General features: G+C 34.5%; 4 protein-coding genes across 5 annotated transcripts; 1 reads left to right on the top strand and 3 right to left on the bottom strand.

Annotated features, from left to right (window-relative positions):
• Positions 1-517: 517 nt before the first annotated feature.
• On the bottom strand, positions 518-4,174 carry LOC105631834 (vesicle-associated protein 1-2). The gene is made up of 9 exons (XM_012214026.4): positions 3,886-4,174; positions 3,689-3,742; positions 2,903-2,973; positions 2,597-2,678; positions 2,280-2,395; positions 1,992-2,174; positions 1,468-1,662; positions 1,248-1,325; positions 518-829 (listed from the first exon to the last, which is right to left on the bottom strand). The coding sequence occupies exons 2-9, from the start codon at positions 3,735-3,737 to the stop codon at positions 719-721; spliced, it is 885 nt and encodes a 294-aa protein (XP_012069416.1). The 5' UTR covers positions 3,738-3,742; positions 3,886-4,174; the 3' UTR covers positions 518-718.
• A 3,392-nt stretch (positions 4,175-7,566) lies between these two features.
• On the top strand, positions 7,567-10,062 carry LOC105631835 (acyl carrier protein 1, chloroplastic). Its single transcript, XM_012214028.4, has 4 exons — positions 7,567-7,774; positions 8,333-8,443; positions 8,929-9,051; positions 9,679-10,062. Exons 1-4 carry the CDS (start codon positions 7,712-7,714, stop codon positions 9,805-9,807), a joined length of 426 nt encoding a protein of 141 aa, XP_012069418.1. The 5' UTR covers positions 7,567-7,711; the 3' UTR covers positions 9,808-10,062.
• Positions 10,063-11,378: 1,316 nt separating this feature from the next.
• On the bottom strand, positions 11,379-12,000 carry AGP25 (arabinogalactan protein 25). The gene has a single exon (XM_089724191.1). The coding sequence runs from the start codon at positions 11,925-11,927 to the stop codon at positions 11,514-11,516; it is 414 nt and encodes a 137-aa protein (XP_089580317.1). The 5' UTR covers positions 11,928-12,000; the 3' UTR covers positions 11,379-11,513.
• A 732-nt stretch (positions 12,001-12,732) lies between these two features.
• Positions 12,733-18,868, bottom strand: LOC105631837 (kinase family with ARM repeat domain-containing protein). Of its 2 annotated transcripts, none has more exons than XM_012214031.4 (11): positions 18,549-18,868; positions 18,363-18,452; positions 18,099-18,151; positions 17,907-17,982; positions 17,574-17,635; positions 17,400-17,478; positions 17,259-17,318; positions 15,501-17,111; positions 14,355-15,224; positions 13,018-14,143; positions 12,733-12,940 (listed from the first exon to the last, which is right to left on the bottom strand). In XM_012214031.4, the coding sequence occupies exons 1-10, from the start codon at positions 18,594-18,596 to the stop codon at positions 13,028-13,030; spliced, it is 4,065 nt and encodes a 1,354-aa protein (XP_012069421.1). In that variant the 5' UTR covers positions 18,597-18,868; the 3' UTR covers positions 12,733-12,940; positions 13,018-13,027. The 2 variants fall into 2 exon arrangements, with proteins under 2 accessions (XP_012069421.1, XP_012069420.1); XM_012214030.4 differs by having other exon boundaries at positions 13,022-14,143.
• Positions 18,869-20,345: the final 1,477 nt, after the last annotated feature.

Below are 20,345 nucleotides of genomic sequence, written 5' to 3'. Positions count from 1 at the left end.
ATAAAAGTCCACAGATAATGAGCATAACCATCATTATAACAAGCCCAGGCCCAGGCCCAGGCCCAAGCCCAAGCATTATCACTAAAAAGAAACCAAGGAGCCGGGGACGGGCGATCATCGAACGACAGCGTGTAAACTGAGGATGCTGGTTGGTATGTCCTCCGACTGAGAAATTACAATGTATACCACGTCACTTATAAATAAATCTACTCAAATAATATCACGTCATTATTCTTTTAAGAAAATATTAATTAATTACCTTTTTGTTAGTTTTTTTTTTTTTTCTTCTCCTCTCTTTTCACTAATTGATTAATTACCTTATCAGGCATTGCATTTAAAATCAAACTTATTCCAACCTGAACATATCAATAGTAATTGCTCTTATCTCAATATAAGTTTGTGAACGACAGGACATGTATTTCAGGATTATTTCGTTTTTTAAGGGAAGAGTTGAATTCTACAAAAAGAATCGACAAGTCGTTTTAACATTTTGAAACTGAAGTTCTGTAGCTTGACCTTTTCCACTAAATAAATTGTTGGTTTCTTCTTTATTACCAAGAGATCAGTTCTTTTTACATGCACCATTCAAGAACTACTATATCACAAATCACATATTACCCAAAAAAAACAAAAAGAAAAAGCAAAAAAAAAAAAAAAAAAAAAAAAATTATGTCTCTGTTGTGGCAATCAGATCCTCTAAGTTTCAAAACTCTTGCTTCTATGGATGAATACGGTATCCAAGTGCCAGGCAGATGAGAGCAACTGTACAGACATACAGAAGAGGAAAACCCACCTGAATTCTTTTCACATTTTTACTCCTTAACAATTTCTGCAAAAGAAACAGATACAAGTCACTTCTAATATGTCCAAACTGCACCACTACAATGCGTCCTGAGTAGTGAAAACTGCTAGTGAGGCAATGATTCAAATTGTGTGTTAAGGCAATCAAGTTTTATTGGAGCTTGAAGTGCAAATCATGAGTGAGATTAATATCACGAGTTTTTTGGATGTCCAAAGTCATGATGAGTTATGCTTATTTTGGGATACCCACAGCAAATCCCTAGAGGATAATAAGCTAACAAGTTAACTATTATATTCCTTCCACAGCCATCTCTTATGGTTAGTCCAATTGTCTTGCTAGGTTTTCCGGCAGCCAAAAGGCATAGATGGCAGAGATCTTCTTTCGGTTCTCATCTGTGTAATTAGTCTTATCGATAGGAAAAAATGCAGAGAAATAAATTACTCACTACTTCATGCTTGAGCAAGTCCTTCTCTTTAATGGCTGTGCTCCTCTCATCAGTCAGTTTTGTGATCATCTGCTCAGCCTGCAAAAATGAACAAACCAACGAGGATGAATTTGATATCAAGAGCAGCATATCATATGGGAAAAATCTCCTCCAAAAATTTTCATAATAATCTTCTCTCAAAGATGAAATATGACAAGGATGTTTTTTAAGAAAAACAAACCTCCCTTAGTTTTGAATCCATTACATGCAGCTTTGATTTCAACTCCTCAAAATCCTCAAGTAATTTTGGTTCCACTGCATCCTTAGCTGATTCCAAATTCCCTATAGCTTCAGCTGGTCTTGGTTCGGCATTCTTAACCGTCTTTAACTCCTCAATATTCTTGGCAGGTTGAAAGCTTGAAACTTCTTCAGTTGACTGATACAAAAAGCATACCAATCATGTCAATCTCCCTAGAATGTATGCTCAAATCGAAAAGCAATGACATATTCTTGTTCCAAATTTTTACTGAAACTACATAATTGAAAATAAAACTGTAATAATGAGTGGACTTGATCTAGTATATATGCTTTTCTTCTATTGAAACAAAAACGATTTGTCAAATACACTGTCTAATTGCACTTGTATTTCCACGAGAATGCTCAAAACAGAAGAAATTTGAGAGAGAGTGTTCGGAGATGGGGAAGAAAAAGGAGGAAGTGGAGTCTTGGCAAAACAATTATAAAACCATCTAGAATGCTCCTTACATTTTGAGGTGGAGGAATGTTTTCAATGCCATTCTGCTCTACATCCCTGTGCAACGAAGTGTCATAACATGGATCTTTCTTCAATTCTCCATTGTTAGGAAGAAGAACCGGTGAATGTGGTGGGCTAATGAGAGCCACTTTCAACTTCTTCTCTTCGACATATTTCCCATTTTCTTTAGAAAACTGCCAAATAAGACAACAAACTACTACAGAGGAATATAAAACAAAAGCTAAGGCAAATTTCTTGCTATAGAAACAACAGAGTGAAAGGAAAGGAAAATTTCTTACCATGCTAGATGTGATGTCCTCGTCAGTTGTTCCAAATGGCACAATTACGCCTTGAACCAGGAACTTGTCTTTGCACTGAAAATCAGGTGGAGCTGCCTTCTGAGCTTGCATGGTAACTGCAAGAGCCAAAAAGTGAATAACAATCTATTGTATTTCCTGATAATATGAGTTGAGAGAAAATGCCAGTAACTTCTCTGGTTCTATTGTTATTGAAGGTGGAATATATGGTTATCGTCTTGGCTCGAAATTCTAATTATTGCAGGGTAATTTTCACAGATAGTAAATTTCTCACTTATATCATGATGCTTTAATAATACCTGTGAATTCAGAAGTTACATTTGGCTTAATAACGCCTATGTTAGGCCGAACGCAATACTTTTTTGGAGACGTAGTCTTCACCTGCCAATAATTTTTTTGAATTGTTTAGCTATCTATGTCTCCTTGACAACAAAACGAGCTTCTTTGTTTTGAAAAAAAAATTCATAAGCATTAAACATATGTCCAGTAATTGCATTGCACAGAGAATACTGAATAGACAGTTGTTAATCTCATTAGAAAATGCCAAAAAAAAAAAAAAGCCCTGAGATAAATTTTGGAAAATACAAGGAACATAATGACCTCACCTTGAAGGCAACATACTGATCAGACCTGTTACTCAGTTGAACTGAACACGAGCTTTGCTTCTTCAATTCAACTACAGAAAGGAAAAGGTATGCTAGACTTACAATTTGAGCATTTCATGAAATAGCAGAGTCACTAGAAAAGAAAGCGCAAAGTAACTTGACCAAAGTTACTACGTTTGCTCGTTTTTACGAGAATTTGGAAAAGAGATAATAATGTGAAAAAGTAATGAAGAATCCTTTTAAGAAAAAGAGCAAAAAAAAGTCACTTTGCCAGATAAATAGATTATTTTTTGCATCAAAAATTAGTTCTCCATCTTTCCAGTGTCTTCAGAAAAGTAAAAAATCCTATTTCTACATCTCTAGTGCTGAGTCCTGAGAGCTTCATGCTCGTGTCTTATGAAACAATGTCCAATATTTCAGACTCGCACATCAATAAATGATAATGTTTCTATCCCGAAGTTACTGAAAAAACTACACACTATATTCTCCTTTCCCTCCAAGCAAAACACTATATCAACAGTCAAACTCCAACCTCATTGCTTTTGTTTCTTCACATTTTTTCCCCTTTTTTTTAAAATGGGACTGTTCTGTTCTTACATCAACAAAAATGAATACAAAATAAAATCATTATTTAAATGTTAAATCTTTCATATTCAAGTAAAGCCAATGTCTATAGTAAACACTTTTAAGAAAATAATCCTCGTAAAGATACTAAATGTCTAATGAAAAAATTAATAATGGTGTGATCAAAGCTAATCTACACAGTACAGAGTAAATAAAACTCACAGGTAAACCTGAGTTCACGGGGTTGAATTTCCAAGAGTTCCGCAGCCATCACTCCTAAACCAAAAAAAAAAAAAAAAAATCATAAAAAATTTGCTAAAATTCGTGAAATAACGAAAATTTCAAAATCCTGCCATTTTAATTCTCATATACATGAAACGATCACAGAAAATATAAAGCGTGGAGAAAGTAAGGCTTACAACTTGTTTCCCGAGAAAATGCAGATCCAAACAAAATGAAGCTTCGAAATAGCCGCACGAGAGAAAAAAAAGATATGATTGGTTGGTGTTCTTGGTGATCTAAAACGCTATAATTTTGAAACTGAGGGACAGAGAGATAAAGTAATACTAATAATTTTGAAATTGAGGAAGAGATAAAGTGTAAGTGAAGATAGTGAGTTGGTGACACACACAGTTGCAGGAGCGCGAGAGAAAGAGCGGTTGTACTTGTACCGACTGCTTCTATTTTTATATGTCGTTTTGGTTCTTCGGTTTTATCAAAACTAACAATGCCTTTTCTCTTTTATAATGGCTCAACTCACTCGGCTTACGCGCTTCTTTTTTTCAACTGTCAAAAACGCCGTTTAGTTTGTTTTTTTGGAAAATACTAATTTACCTATAAAAATTTTTTGAAAATAAAAATATTTTTTTTTACATAGAAAAAACAAAAAATTGCTTTTATTATTTTTTAAGTGATAAGTAGATAATAATAAATATATTAAAGTCTGAAAAATATTTCGTAACTAATTTTTCAAAGCACTTCCAACATCAAGAAAAATCTCAAAAAAAAAATATTTAACCAATGCCATGTTTTTTCCATAGAAACTCATAATTTTTTTTAATATTTCATTTATTTATTTATTGTCTTTGCCGCCAAGCCGAGTTGCAGGAAGTCACAGCCACATGCATGGCTTTGAACTATTCAAACCACCAAGAATTGGATTCTTGCCGACAAATGAAAAGAAAATTTGAGAAGAAGAAACAGGTTAAAAGAAGAAAATTAAAAAAAAAAAAAACAAAAAAGTTTATTTCCATTGTTTTTTTTTTTTTTTTTTTGTCAATGGAGCAAAAGCAATGCTCACTTTTCAAAAATTATATTTTTGGAAAAAAAAATAAAAAAAGTCACCAAAAAGTCAAAAAGAAAAGAAAAGAGATTGTCCTATTTTAACTTTTAAATAACTTTTTGGTCTTTTGGGTCAAAGAAGAGGTGAGGGTAATTTCGGTATAAAAGTAAAGCAATGACTCGCTTTCTATACATAAACCAAAAGTTAACCGATGAAATATTTTCCTTGTCGTTCAAAGCAAACGACATGAGAACTTTTCTCTCCCCTGCCGTATATCGTTTGCGATTTTATTGCTTTATTTTGTGAAAATTATTGGATTGCATGTTTCAAATTCTGCACCCACATTTCACATATGGGCTCGTTTCAAGCTTCCAAAGCCTTGTCTTGCTGGTGATTTAACGAGAACCAGCGGGTGTGCTCTCAAGATCATCGCCTCCACCAGTCGCATCCGTGACTGCATCCAAGCTTCTTCTATATTTATCTGTTTCGGATTAGGTTTATTAGATGTTTGTAAGGGACGATTCCTACTGATTGAATTTGAATGTCTCTTAGCAGTTTCATCATCATGATTTTCAATTTCGAAGGCAAAAGGGAAACAGCTGGAAAGCTATGCAAATAATCGCAGCATCATTATTTGTACGTGCAACAGTCTGCCTTTCTTTTTTTCACACTAAAAAGGGAACTATTACGAGTTAGTCACTGTTCGGTCGACTCGGGATACCGATCGTGTATTGACATCTCGATTTAAGACATTTTATAAGGTGAATCAACCTCCGAACACTAATAAAGAAACATTAACCGTTTTGCAGATCATAGATTGCGATCCTCCGCCACAGGCAGTACAAGCCACCACCACCTCGGGTGGTACAGTTGGTCCATTGATATCTTGTTGGTTAAAGGGGTATATATTTACGACTTTTCACAAAAAATAAAGAAAATGATTCAAAATTAAACGGATCGAGCTAATAAAATAATAGTAGTCTACTTTAATCAAAGTTATGTCTTCATTGGGCTTTGTCATTCGGCCCAACCTAGAATGTATGTTTAAAAAAAAAAAAAGTTAAAGCTGGGATATAATATTATTAATATTTATTTGAATAACTATTGAGAATCAAAATAATAATTATATCATTATGCATAGATTTACACATTGATCCAACTAAAATTAGAGAATTATAATTTTATGATATTGGATATAAGTGAATATAAACTATACAATTTATTTATAGATATTTTCATTAATAGCAAATATAAGAATAGAAAATTACATTAAAGTTTACGAAATTTATTTATATTAAATAAAATTTTGGATAATAAATTTGAAATTGTAAGATAAAATGTTTTTATGAGGTGCAATGAAATCTGTCATCGATTTAGCATGCTTTTCAAAAAAAAAAAAAAAAAAAAGATTTCAGGACATTATCCAACGACATACCATTTGTCATGCATGGACATCTTAAAATGGGTTTGTTGTTGAACTTTCCAAGAATTATTACAAACGACCAGCCATACGATGACTTGATGATAAACGGCAACTCGTTTTGGTTTACAAACACATTAAAGGACGATTGGAGTTTAAATTAAGAAGTGGAACCGGCTCTGCTAATTGAACCAGTGCAGATCAGACGACTTTTAATTATGAAATCAGAGACAAATCCAAGTTTTTACTTTCCATAGTATGACTTCGATCATGAATTTCAGATGAACTCGAATATAAATTAAAAAAAATGATAAAACAGTAATATTTTTTTATTAATTTAGCGTATAAAAATCAAAAGATACCGAATATTAATAAGCAACGAACAAGAAATCTGATTAAATGACTAGAAAATATTTCCATGTTTTTTGGAGAAGTGTGCAAAGATTAGCAACAACTAATAAGGAGAAGCACATTAAATGTGACTCACTATAACAACCAAAGATTTTTTTTTATTTTTGGTACATAAAGAGGAGTGAAATTAAAATTAAATTACACTCTTGCACACAACTGAATCATAAAATAATTATAAAATTAATAAGGGAAGAATTCAGAAAGTGCACTCCAGATCAATGAGAGAATCGCGCTATTAGGGCCACTTGTCTTTTTAGTATTTTTAAATATTGAAAGAAAGAAATTTGAATCTGAATCTATTATACGTATTTAATATTTATTTTGATTCACGAACAAGGTGTTTGAAAAATAATTATACTAAATTACTATTTGCAATCCAAAAGTCAAGATTTGCTGCGTCAAAAATAAGTATATACAGATTAACCATAGAATCTCACTCAAAAACGTTTTTCTTTTTCTTATCATTATTTTTTATTTCTTGCATTTAAATTTGAGAAGGAAAACGTGTAACGGAATGAAAATTGTAAATGCATGAGGCTAGATCATCATAGTCCCATGTAAGCATCACTTTCTTTTTTTTTTTTTTTTTTCTTCCCCTTAACTTATCATTTTTAGAAAATAGAAAATTAGACAAGTATTGATTTTTTTTTAATTTTATCTTTATCTCTTATTATCATTATTAAATTATTTTATTTTTATTCATTATCAATTTAATTAATAGATAATTTAAAAAATTATATTTTTTTCATAATCAAAGTAAATGTAGTGATTTTCTGAAAATATTTTTAACAAAAAGGAAAAATTAAATTAAAACTCATTTATTTAATTTTGCGTAAAGAAGTGGGTTAGCCACCGAAGCAAAACTCGAAAGAACCGAAATCTTTGATGAGTTAACCCGCAACCAAACACTGAAAAAAAGAAAATCGGTAACCAAACAGTCCGAATTTCGATAGAAACAAAGCCAACAAATCTCAACAAACGAACAACGACAGCAAATAGAAACACAGCTATAAAACAACATCTGTTCTTTCAGTCTTTTAACAATTAGAGCACTTGCCCTTTCTCGCGCACAGTCTTCGTGCTCTCTCTCTTTCTTTGCGTGCTGCTTCTTGTTTTTGTTGAACCACACGCCATGGCTTCGATTACCGGAACTTCAATCTCCATGACCTCTCTTTCGAGGTCTCTTAGCACCCAGGTAATTTACAATATTGATCTGCTTTCCCTTTGTTTTTTCTTTCAAACGGATTTGTCTGTTTATCTTTGAAGCTATCATTGCTTAATTGTTATTGTTTTAATCACTGTCTCGATGGATTGGAAGCGTCAACTTTTATGTGATCCAGATCTTTGAACTCGTAAAAGATCTTTTTTTTTAATGGGTTTTAAGGGGTTGTTTTAGATTTGAACCCAATTCAATATTGACTCAAACTTATGATTCTTGGGGTAGAATTGCAAGTTTTAATCATAAGCGAAATAATATTTTATAAAACTTTTGCATGTTACTGAGTATTGGATGATAAAACATTGTAGTTATTTTAAAATTGGAATGTCAAATTATTGATCAATAGTTAATTAGCTATGGGTTTGTAAGGTTTTGGGTTTTTTTGTTCCATATATCAAAGCTAATTAATTGGGTTTTGATGCCAGTCGGTTTTGGCTTGTTTGATATAGTTGAAGTACGAGGATCATTTTAGTATTGTGCTTATCTTATGAATGTTTGGATTTATGTGGTTTTTCTGTATTAATGCTTGAGCAGGCACCAAGAAATGGTATCTCTAGTTTGAGGATTTCACTTCCCATTAGTGGAAGAAGCTTTCCTTCTCTTAGATTGCAAAAGGGTGCATCTCGCTTCCGTGTCTCCTGTGCGGTATGTATTTCTAAACCTTCAGACTGCAGTTATATTTTAATATTCGCATTTGTCATTCAGTCTATATTAGCAGAAAGTTCATCGATTATACTGTGCTTGATGAGATTATATCATGCGATATATTTTTACTAATATGTTTTAAACCAATTCCCTCAAAAAAATAAAAATGCTGAATACGGCCATGCATTGCCTCATGATGATTCTAACACTTTTCTATATCATCATTTGGCTTGTAGATAAAAGTGAAAATGTACTTAGCAATTAGTATCTACTTAAGTCTTTCTTAGTAGTTCAAGGGGCAAAGATGATTGATTGCTTGGTTGTGCATTTTTTAAGATATATGAATCTCATCATTCTTTAGCAGATTACACTTAAACATGTAGTTTCCAATGAGAATAAGGCTCCATGGTATTCATCATGTGCTTATCTTTCATAGTGCAAATGAAATTATAGCCAAAAATCATTATGTTGTTCTCTTCAAGCAGGCCAAACCAGAGACGCTAAATAAAGTGTGTGAAATTGTAAGGAAGCAGTTGGCACTAGCACCTGAAACCGCTGTTAACGGAGAGTCGAAGTTCGTTGCATTGGGAGCTGATTCTCTTGACACGGTACTTCAATATCTATCCCTATATTGTTATATGTCTTTCCCCAACATCGTCTAAGTATTGTATTACTGTTTATCTTATCTGCATCAATTCAGTAATATGATTTGGTTTCTTGTAGCCTTTCTGTACTTTTCTTCTGGTTAATGGTCATATTGAATTACCCATAAAGAACAACCCCAACCGATGGGGCTTTATCATGACAAGATTCTGAAGTTTTTATATTTTATCTCATTATATTGAAAAAGAAAAAGGGAGTTTCTAGGATATGCATGTGTACTTCCTTCTGCATGTTTTCTGATATCACCTTGTTTTATCTTCTCTCTCTTCTCTTCTCTTCTTTTCTTTTGAATAAATGAACTTCCATCCGACAAATTGGAGCAGATGGCCTGCTTGCTTACATGCCTAAGAACATTTCAGAATTTTGACAAAAATGTAAAACACGAAAATTGGTTAACTGCCACAAGGAATACACATCTAAAGTCGGCCACACCAAAAAAAAATCTAAAATATAAACAAGACATGGTTGTAGGAATCTAGAAGAATTCTCTTAGCATAAATCCCAGGCCATGAGAAGTTAAAGTTTAACTGCCAAATATATTCTCAATTTCTTAGACGATATGTTTTGTACAGGTTGAGATTGTAATGGGACTTGAGGAGGAATTTGGAATCAGTGTAGAAGAAGAAACGGCACAGAGTATACTCACTGTTCAAGATGCAGCTGATCTGATTGAGAAGCTTATCGAGAAGAAAGCTGCTTAAACTAGTTTGGAAGAGTTGAAGGCATAGTAGTTTTATATGAAGTTTAGTTCTATATTTTGTTCTTTTTTTTTTTTTCCCTAAACCTTTTCTTTTGTCTCCTGCTTTCTAGTCTGGAAAACAAAATATAAACACATGGTTTTGTTTTCATCTAAGTTAAATGTTGTATGCTGTCAATGTGCTGTTAGTCACCACATCTCTAATATATCATAAACTTGGTCTTTTTTGGGAGCAATGAAAAAACAGCATAATTCAGTACATCAGGATTGAACATCTGTCTGTGCTCTTTACAATGTGCTTATGCTTTATGGTCGAGCTGGACAAACTGGTTTCAATTTAGAAACCATGAAAGAGATGTACTAACCATAAACCATGTTGGTGTGTATGGTTTTGAGAGTACACGTGATTGCCTTGGCTAATGGAAATTCTGCGACTCTACGAGCCTGCAAAGGCGCAGCATTAGAAAATTCGCTTGGTATATTCATAATTGGTGAGCCTTTTACCCATCGCTAGTGGATATGGGCTCACTTATGAACCTCATTAATTAGAGATTGTTTAAATATATTTTTGTTATATATATATATATTTTCAGGAAATGGTCAAGATTATCTTAACAAAAAGTTATTTTTCATTGGTCAGTCTATTAGTGAGTTTCTAGAATGGGTCTAGATTAATGCACCCAAACACAAAATATAAAAGAGAACAACAAATTTAATTTAACAAAATTATAGTCAAGGGCTCTGCGTCGTTTAACGACGATCCGATGCAAATTACATATCGCCATTATTAAACGGCAAACGAATGCCCTCTAAAGTTGTCAGTTGGCGATGGCCGTTGATTGCCTTTTACACGTGGCCACATTCACGAAGCGCATAATTTCCTTCAAGAACCTTCAATTTCCTAAATTTGTGATTTTTTTTTCATCAAACGGCATCATAATAGAAATTGATAATTAATTAAAATTAGACAATTGCCATCTATTTTGAATGTTCTAAAATAAAAATTATCATTTATTTTATTTGAAGAGAATACTAAATACGCACGAATATAATTGTTTAAAATATTTAATTATGTTAAGAATTTTGAATATATATCTCATAATAGTTGGTTATGTTATGTTTTGATTTTTGTCACTGGTTAAACTTGGGATTCTCCGAGAGAAATGATGACAGTGGAAAGTAGACAAAGCAAGCAGATTTACCTATATACCACTATTATTATTATTATTATTATTATTATTATTATTATTATTATTATTATTATATTAAGCATGATTAGTTTAACATGTGAAATATTTATCACCTAATACATGGTTTTTTTTGTCTTTTTGTGTATGGGTCACATGCTTTTCAAATACAAATACTTTCTTCCCATATTGGTATGGATCAAAACCATGTGGCCACTCATCAGCTGCAAGATTTCAAATGCTAGCAAACTAACATGACAGCCAAGAACCAATCACTCGCTTTGTCCTCTAATAGATTGAAGAGGTAGTAGAAAGAGACGATGTACACAACACCCAGTTTGAATCTAGTTAAGTAAAAAAGAAAGAAGGCCTGAAAATACAGAATGCATTAGAAAGAGACGATGGTTATTGTTACGATACCCATTCAACTGAGTAGGGGAAAAAGAACTACTTACATTATAATGTATACTGAAAAAGAAATGAAAAATTTTAGCATGGAAATGGTGGGATTGGCAAATTCTATCTAGTACAGAAAATTACTCACATTTTCATGAAGCTGCAGTGACCAATATACTTTACAGAATAAAGCAATAGCTAAGTTAACTAAACTATGTGGTGCTGCAGAAGAAGCTGGCAATGAGGCTAGTGGTGAAAGTGCGGAACCAGGCCCTGGTGCAGGCAGTGCATCAGGATTAGGTGGGCTTGGAGTGGAAGGAATGGTAGGCAGAGAAGATATAGCAGGAGAAGGCAAAACACCGCCAGGAGAAGGAAGCAGAGGAGCAATTTCCGGTGACAATTCTTGAAAAGGAGAATTGGTTAGAGATGTTGGGATAGTTGAAGAAGCTTGTAATGAATTTAGTCTAGTTGATGAAGAAAGAAATGGAAAGATGATTAAAGATATAATGAGTGATAAGAGAAACGAAAAGGAGGCGGCCATTTCTAATGATGAAAGAAATCAAGTAATGTCTTACTCTTATTGGGGAGAGTAAAATTTTATATATTGCTCAAGAAGAAAATTTGTGGGGCCATGGACAGTATGGGGAGCTTTGGTGCAAGTTATGATGGAATTCTTTTTAAAGGTATGACTAAGGGCTTTAGGTGGGGTCCTTAGCCATATGGGATCTGATGATTGAGAAAATGCAGGTTGGCATGTTTGGGTAAGAGACAAAGATTAGTTGAATTTTGTTGGGATACGTTTGTTTGGAGTTTGATTATTGATTCCCTTTCCACCGTGATTTGGGTTTCCTTAATTTTAGCCTAATAACTTGATTTAATTGCTTTTGACACACTTGGCATGTCTAAACTTCCATCACGTGAAAGCGGAAATTATGAATCACGAAGTGCTAATCTTTACCTGGTTAATCTTCTGCAGGTTTATGGACATTTGTTTATTCCAATTTTTTGGCCTAGTGTAACCTTGGCTTAGGAAAAATATAACTAATTCTGGATAAGGGAGAGAACAGTGTTTATCAGCTTAACCGTTCGTAGAGACCATGTGCAGCAACAACTTTATAGTATTTGGTAAAATGATGTTTAAAGTAACAAACGTTTAACTACTTTTAAAATTTTAAAATTTTATGAAAAGCTATCCAAACAGCTATCAAAACAATTAATTTTATCAAATAAACCCATACTACGGCCAAACATAGGGCCACAAACGAGCGAGGGCACACTCTACCCACTTAACCACAAGCTCAGTCGATCAAACTTATAAGTTTTAGAAAAAAAAATGAAATACCAAGTTCTGAAAAGAATAAATCATTTAATTGAGTGTCCATGATGATTCGAAACATACAAAAATTATACAAGAAGCTCATATTAGGACTATATACTATAATATGAATTGAAAACTGAATTTATCTCAATACATGGGAAATTGATCCCTTGCCCAGAACCAGTATTCAGGAAATTGTCTTTCAGCCTTATGATTCGTTTGATCAGCTAATTAATCTGCAAATAAAAAAGGAATCATAAATCTCAGAAATTGGAGTTTATGATAAACAGGAGGAAGAAGGAAACCAACAAACCTACAAGTTCTCAAATGCATCGAGGTAGCCGGTGCAACTCTGTAGCCACAACCGAAGCAGCTCTGGCTAAATCAATTATGCTTGAATTTTTCAGTTCCAAAACAATGGCTTCAATCCTTGAAACGTCGGATACAGATATTGATAATATCATTGCATGTGACAGATACTGCCTGCAAGAATAACCAAGAGCATGCAGAATTCGCAGCAAAAGTAAGTGAGGTACGCGCTTTTGCCAACACTCGAGGATTGCACTAACCTTTGGAAGGTTAGTCAGAAATCCAGTTGTGGCTTCCCTTGGAGCTGCCTTCAGAAGCAGTACCACACATTCAGATGATATGTCAGCAACATTGGCTTCAGGGGACCCACTCAACTCCAGCAAGACACCTATGTTACTACCAAAGTCCATTATATCTCTTATGCATTGCTGCTGATCGAATGAACCACTTGCCTCAGAAGAAACATCATTTAATAGTGCTGGTTCGTTTCTGTAAGCTAATCCTCTTTTACTACCAACTGAGCATAGAAGGAAAGCCCTACAAAGGCCAAGAGTTGGCTCAAGAAAATCTTCCATGTCTTTTGCATACACAAACTCCAAAAGGTTTCCAACCTTCCTAACTACTTTTAACTGCGAAAGTAACTTGGATTCCATTTCAGGAGCAGATGCCAAAGCAAGACATAGCTTAACATTGTTCACATTTGCACTTGACAGATCACCAAGCAAAAATTCAAAGCACTGTGATACTGTCTTCAGATTTAGAATGTCTGAAATTTTAATATAATCAAACTCGATAAGCATCACAAAAAGCTTCTGCGCATACATTGGAATGGGATCTTCATCTTCAATAAATGTGGGATAGAGTGGAAGGAAATGAATATTAGATATTGACTTCAAAGACTGGGATCTTTGCTCGTCCTCAAAAGGTTCATTCAAGAATATGACCATCACATCAAACAGGATTTTCAGGCATAAAAATCTGGCATCACCATCTTTATTTCCCTTGTATAGAAAAGCCAAACTTGGGAGAATATCACCTATAAAGATGTTGGGGCTTTCAATAATTAAAGAAGATTCCTCTGCAACAGACTCTAGAACTCGCAGAAGAGTTATCTGGAAGTCGTCTCTTCCCTGAACAAAGATTAGGGGAAAAAAGATCTGCTTATCAGTACATAAACCCATTTATTCCTCTTTCTTTAGACAATATATACCATCTAGACAAGAAAAGCCTCGGTGGTTTGCCACAACAAATCCAAAATGCAGCTCAAAAAACCAGTTAATTATGAACACAAATATTGGAAATGAACTAACGACACAAAGTTGTTGACATGCAGTTACCTACCTGAAATGGTGTCTCCACAATCTTGACCAAATTTGTCAATTGCTGTAGCACCTGACGATTCACCAACCTGCGTTTAAAAGAAGACGTCCCAAGAAGATGAAGCACAACAGGAAATAAATGAACATTAGTCTTTGAAGCAACCCGATTGGAAATGGCAGAGCTCTGCCCATGGCGCCTTCCTCCCATCATCTGCTGAATATCTGCAGTTATAACGTCCAGTAAGCTTGGTACTGTAGATGCAACAATGTGCACAAATGCATCCAAACACTGCTGCAGATAGCTGTCCTTCTCTTTTGTCAATCTGTCCACAGCAGAAAGTATTCTTGGATTGCAAAAAAAATACGTTAGCCATCTCCTGCCATTCTTGCAAAGCAGAGCCATGAAAAGAAGTGCCTTTCCCCTCAGAATTTCGCTTCCCTGTTCAATAAGAGATAAAAGACTTGGAACCAGATTCTTGTCCTCTGCCAAGGGTAAAAGGTGTCGCCCGATATTTGTGAACATATGACTCCCAAGCAGGGCCATATTTAAGAGATTCAAACTTATTTGCTGCTCACGTGTACTGCCTTTAACAAGGGAAGATGCTGTGTCTTTAAAAGAGAGTTTTTCCATGACTGATTGAATGGTAGGAGGATTGAATCGAGCTAAACGAACCAAACATGATCCCGCAGTAAGCCTCATGCTCTCCTGTTTTCCTGTTGCTCTATATATATAACACAGGTTACTGATCACATCTGAGCTTGTGAAACGAGTCGCCCAATGCCCTCCTTGACTGCAAATGTTTTCAATTGTCCTCAATGCATAAAGTTGAGTTATATCATCTTCTCCTTTTCGTAAGACAGATGACACCAATGAAATTAATGAGTTTGGAACCTGCATCCAGTAATTCATTGAAGATTGAATAGAAGTCAAAGAAGAACATGAAAGAATGATAAAGGACTTAATACTGTCTTATAAGCAAGTTCCTGCCAAAGAATTACTTTAGAAATTCAATTGATGGCAGCAAATGAAGAAAAATTTTCTGCTAATGCACTGATGGGTTTTAACAGATAAATGATGTGAAGTTGGACCTTAGTAAAAAGATGAATCAAGCATCATATAATCTGGCACATGAGAAAGAAAGCTATGATATCAAGTAAGAGAGTGAACCTGCCAACCAAATGTAGCTCGACTATCCTTTGATGGAGATTCCGGTGGATTGTTGTCTCTACTCTGCTCATTCTGGGTAGATATATAAAACAGCAATTCACCTAAAGCTGCCATAGAAAATCTCCTTACTTTTTCCTGCTTGTCCCTGAGCCCATCAGTAAGTGACCCTAAAATTCCAGAATTTGCCAAATCATCTTCAATGAAAGTAGAATGACGAATCAACAAGCCAATTAGAGAAGCAAGTTGCACACGCAAAGCAGAAGCCTTGGACAGTCGAAGCATTTTAACAACCATAAGCATTATTGGCCCATTTGTCAAGATATTAGCTGCTTCAGCATTACTGCTCAACATCTCAAGATATCTAATAACATTCTGCTTCTCTCCTATGCTAGTGTTTCCATTAAAAATGGATATGACTCTATTGTTGAGTACATCCAGCTGCTCTTTAGACATCTTCACAAAATCAGATGGTTGCAGCACCTCAAATGGAAGAGAATGAATCACCTCAGATGCTTTATCGGCTTTTCTACTGGGCATGACAGGTCTAACTGAAAGGTCAGATGGATGCCAAAAGACCTCTGAGAGGTTATTGGATGATTTTGAAGAATCAAAGTCAGAAGCTGACCCTATACCTTCTTTAACTCTCTGCGACTTAACCTGAGGACTGGCACTTAGTGGGCTAGCAGCCATGTCATGCTCAGAACATGATTCCTGGTCATTTGTTCTCAATTCATCTGAAGCAGGCATATTAACCACAGGTGAGTTCTCCAATTGATGCATGTTATTGTCACCCTCATCTGGAACACTGGTAGAATTGTCAAATCCATCAGGTTCATCATGTGCATCATCTTCTGTGTTCTCATTGAAATCAAGCTCCATATCAGTGTTCTCAATTTTAACTTCAGAATCATTTTCAGAGCTATTAGGCATGGGCCTCCTGTAGTTTTCCTTCTCGTTCTCCCTCTGTAAGTTTGATTTTGCTATCCGTGACAGTCTTAAGAGATTAACACCCCTAGCTGCACTAGAAGGATCTCTCTGCTTCTCCTCAACTGCTCTGCCAGAGGCCTTAGTTGTAGTTTTTCTGCTACTTGGCGTATTCTTTATTGGTGTCTCATGACCTCTCAATCCAAATGTTGAATTCTCATCTTGTTTTGGAGTCCCTTTTGCATCCTTTTCACGATACTTAGGTGGGGTTTTCTGTAAGAATCTATCTCCATTACGTTCTAAGAGACATGGCTTAGCATGAAGTTCTACCATACTGTCAAAAGCAGGCTGAGGAGGCAAGGGCACTGGAGCAAATTTAGTTCTCCAAAAAGCGTGTCCACAAAGCTCGGTCCATTGTATTCTTTCAACTGGATCTTTCACCAAGAGAGAATTGATTAGGTTGGCAAAAGGGCAGCTTGGATTTCCAGGAAGTGGTGGGATTGGATCTGAGATGATAGATTTCACTAGCTGAGTGAACTCTCTACCCACAAAAGGGGGCCTCCCAGCATAGCACTCGTAGAGTACACAACCTAAGGCCCAAAAATCAGATGCATACGAATGGACACCTCCATCTTCAAATAGCTCAGGAGCCATATAACAGGGTGTTCCACGTTTAGCTTGAGGCAACTAAGAGAGCACATAAAACAAAGGTTTCTGTTATAAACAATTATATTTATATTTAAAAAAAAAAAAGATAAACTTAATATTTTGGTGCAAAATTTCAAACTTGATGCATATCATATGTCAAATGCTGCAACAGTTAGAACAACTTACCATGGAAGATGGAGTTTTAGATATTTCACTCAATTTTCTTGACAATCCAAAATCACATAGCTGCATGCACAAACATACGGAAAACTAGTTGGCATACACATCGTGAGTCAACAACGCAAGGAAAGTAAAATGGACACATACCTTTGTACGTCCATTCTCATCTAAGAGAATGTTCGATGGTTTTAAATCACAGTAAATGATTCCCTTTGAGTGTAAATACCTGAAAATAGTGGACTTGTCAGAATAAAAACTGAAAGCATAACATTTTATCAGCATCATGTAGAAAACAAAAGAAATCGATCCAGCATTTCTTACTGCAAAGCTCTAACTAAATCACGAGCAAGATCATGAATTGAGTCTTCAGGTAGCTGGCTGTCCTGCAATTCAACCAATAAATATCATTGTGCAATTTCTAAACACATATTTCACATTTAAGACTTCAAAAATTCGCTGCACATAACAACACATCTCTCTGTTGGATGCACCAAGGCTATGGCAATATCCATGTTCTACATTATATAACTAAAAAGAGCCACCGGTAAGAGTAAGCATGACTTTTTTCACAACACTCGAAAAAAAAAAATTGACACCGATTATACACGCTTATCAAAGAAATGCGAGGTTTTCGTAATACTAAGTGGTCCACACCTGTCGTAATAAGCTCATCAGATCTCCACCAACGCAATATTCCAAAACTAACCACAAGTGAGCAGAAGTTTCATACCTGATGCACACACCAGGGATGTAAGGAACAAGCAGAAAAAACAAGAAGGCAATCAACTGTAGTTCAAAGAACAAGCATCTGAAGAACAATAATAACCAGATATCAGCAAGTCCTACCATGAGTAAAATCTCAATACATTCGGATGATCTAAAGAGTGAAGAATCCTAACCTGCAATAAACCCATTGAAAGGCATCAGTGGATAAAATACAACCAATAACAAGCTAAAGCATGCTCCCCGAGGGAATGAAGAATACCCATCAACAGAAAAGGATAAAAAAAAGAGAAGGTAACTTCCTCGAAAACGTTTCTATTGACCAATTTACAGTGTAACACTCTAATTCCACCATTAGCAATGAAATCAAAAGTTTTACAGACTCACTTCTTGAAGCACTTTGCTCTTCTGCGACTTATCAACACTCTTAATTGCGAAATACTCTATGGTCTTCTTCTTTCTCCCTTTATATACAGTCTGTGCACAAATTCCACAACAGAAATGAAGAGTTAAAGGATATGTTATTGCCATTTCCACACGCGAAATTTAAAATAATCTATAGTAAAGTCTTACCGAGTATTTGCCCCGGCCGATGGCTTCGTAGATGTGGAAATGGTTCATGCTGACGAAGTTGGCTTGCTAGGGTTTCAATTGGGAGAAAGCGAGAAGAACAGTCTGCGTTTTGAGAGGTCACCGGCCGAGAGAGTCGGAAATCGTAGACGGAGAAGGAGAGACAGGTGGTTTCGGGGCTTCTGGCCGCAACTGTTTTTAGAGCTTAGCTTGGATATGATTAGTGAATAGTGACAAAAAGAGAAAGCTTGATTGGTCAAAAATTAGGAGAGAAAGAGAAAAAAGAAAAGAGACGGTGAGATGGGCGGGAATATGAAGTGTAAATTGAAAATCAAACCTGAAATTAAGATAAACATGTCGAGTTTAGTATTAGTCTTGTGTCCAAACAATAAGGTCGACGACAAGCGAATTTTGAATTTTGGTGCCACTGACCTGAGGCAAGGCAACCGTTAAATGCTGACAAGATGGATGAAAGTCACGTGGCTGATGTGAATTTTCTTCTTTTTTTTTTTAATTTCATCGTGTAAAAATAATTTAATTTTAATCAAACATAAATACTAAATAATGGATTTATGTCTTTAATTTGAATATAGTAAATAGAAATTATTATTGCTTAATATTTAATTTTGTAATTGCTCGATGGTCCGACCCTTCTACTAGGCTAACAATTAGGAGAAAATTAAAGTTTAATCGCATGAACTAAAAGTAAATTCCAATGTTTTTAATAGTTTATTCGAATTGAATTACTAATAATTAAAAAATAAATGCATTAATAGTAAACTTTTTTATATAAAAAAACAATAATGGTTTGCTTTTCAGCCATCACCATAATTATTAAGTCGGTAGTCCATACATAATTGAATCATGACACTATGCACACATATGCGTCCAACAATATTAAATGATAATAAATTACTGATTTAATAATATTAATCCCATACCTTGAGATCAGCTAAAAAATAAACTTTTATATTAGGTTATTTCCTAATCCATCTATTTATTTTTATCTATCTATATAAATATATAAAAATAGAAACTTAAAAGTTTATGTGACATAATTTTAGCACATCAAAATGTTTATGTGGCAAAAATATTAATCTTTGAGTTATAAATAATTTTTAATATTTTTAAAAATTATTTTTATTATAATCAATAGACAATTTAATCAATATCATTAATAATGTCTTTTTTTTCATAACTTTTTTTTTTGTTTGTATTTTATTGTTAATGGGAGTGTCAGTTAAGTTTTACTTAACAAATTTTTTCAGATGAAGGAAAAATTTTATTTATTTCTATTTTTTTCCTATAAAAATTCAAGGGTGAGTTCTTCGGAATCTTTTAACTTTTAGCAGTAATTTTCAATTTTTAAACAACCCTGCAATTTATTTGGTTTGTGTTTAAATTATTATCCCCGCTCTATCTCAAACTTTGAAAATCTTTGTAAGCCTTCTAAATTTATATTAGTATCTATGTTGAAATTTACACTAATTAATAATTTATTCGACCGTCTCAAACCACGGGCCTACCCGCTTGGGCAAATATTGTAATCCTTCAGGCCCGAAGTTTGAATGCTTTCAAACAGGCTTTGTGTTTGAGTTTGGGCTGAAAATTTGACATTTTAAACCATTTTATCCTGGCCCACAGTTGGTTTTGAAGTAATTTTCAAATGCCCGACAGTTTTTTACTACATGGGCCAATCATTTTTGATATGTTTGGATGAAGAGAAAATATCAGAAAAAATAAAATAATTTAAAAAAAGCGGGAGAGTATTTATTCTTACTTGGAGATAAAAAAAAAAAA

This window comes from Jatropha curcas, chromosome 7, assembly GCF_041381405.1.
Source record: "Jatropha curcas cultivar XTBG-Jc1 chromosome 7, XTBG_Jcur_1.0, whole genome shotgun sequence".
Classification (NCBI taxonomy): Eukaryota; Viridiplantae; Streptophyta; class Magnoliopsida; order Malpighiales; family Euphorbiaceae; genus Jatropha; species Jatropha curcas.
Note: the sequence above shows the minus strand (reverse complement) of the source record. Positions and strands in the feature narration are given on the sequence as shown.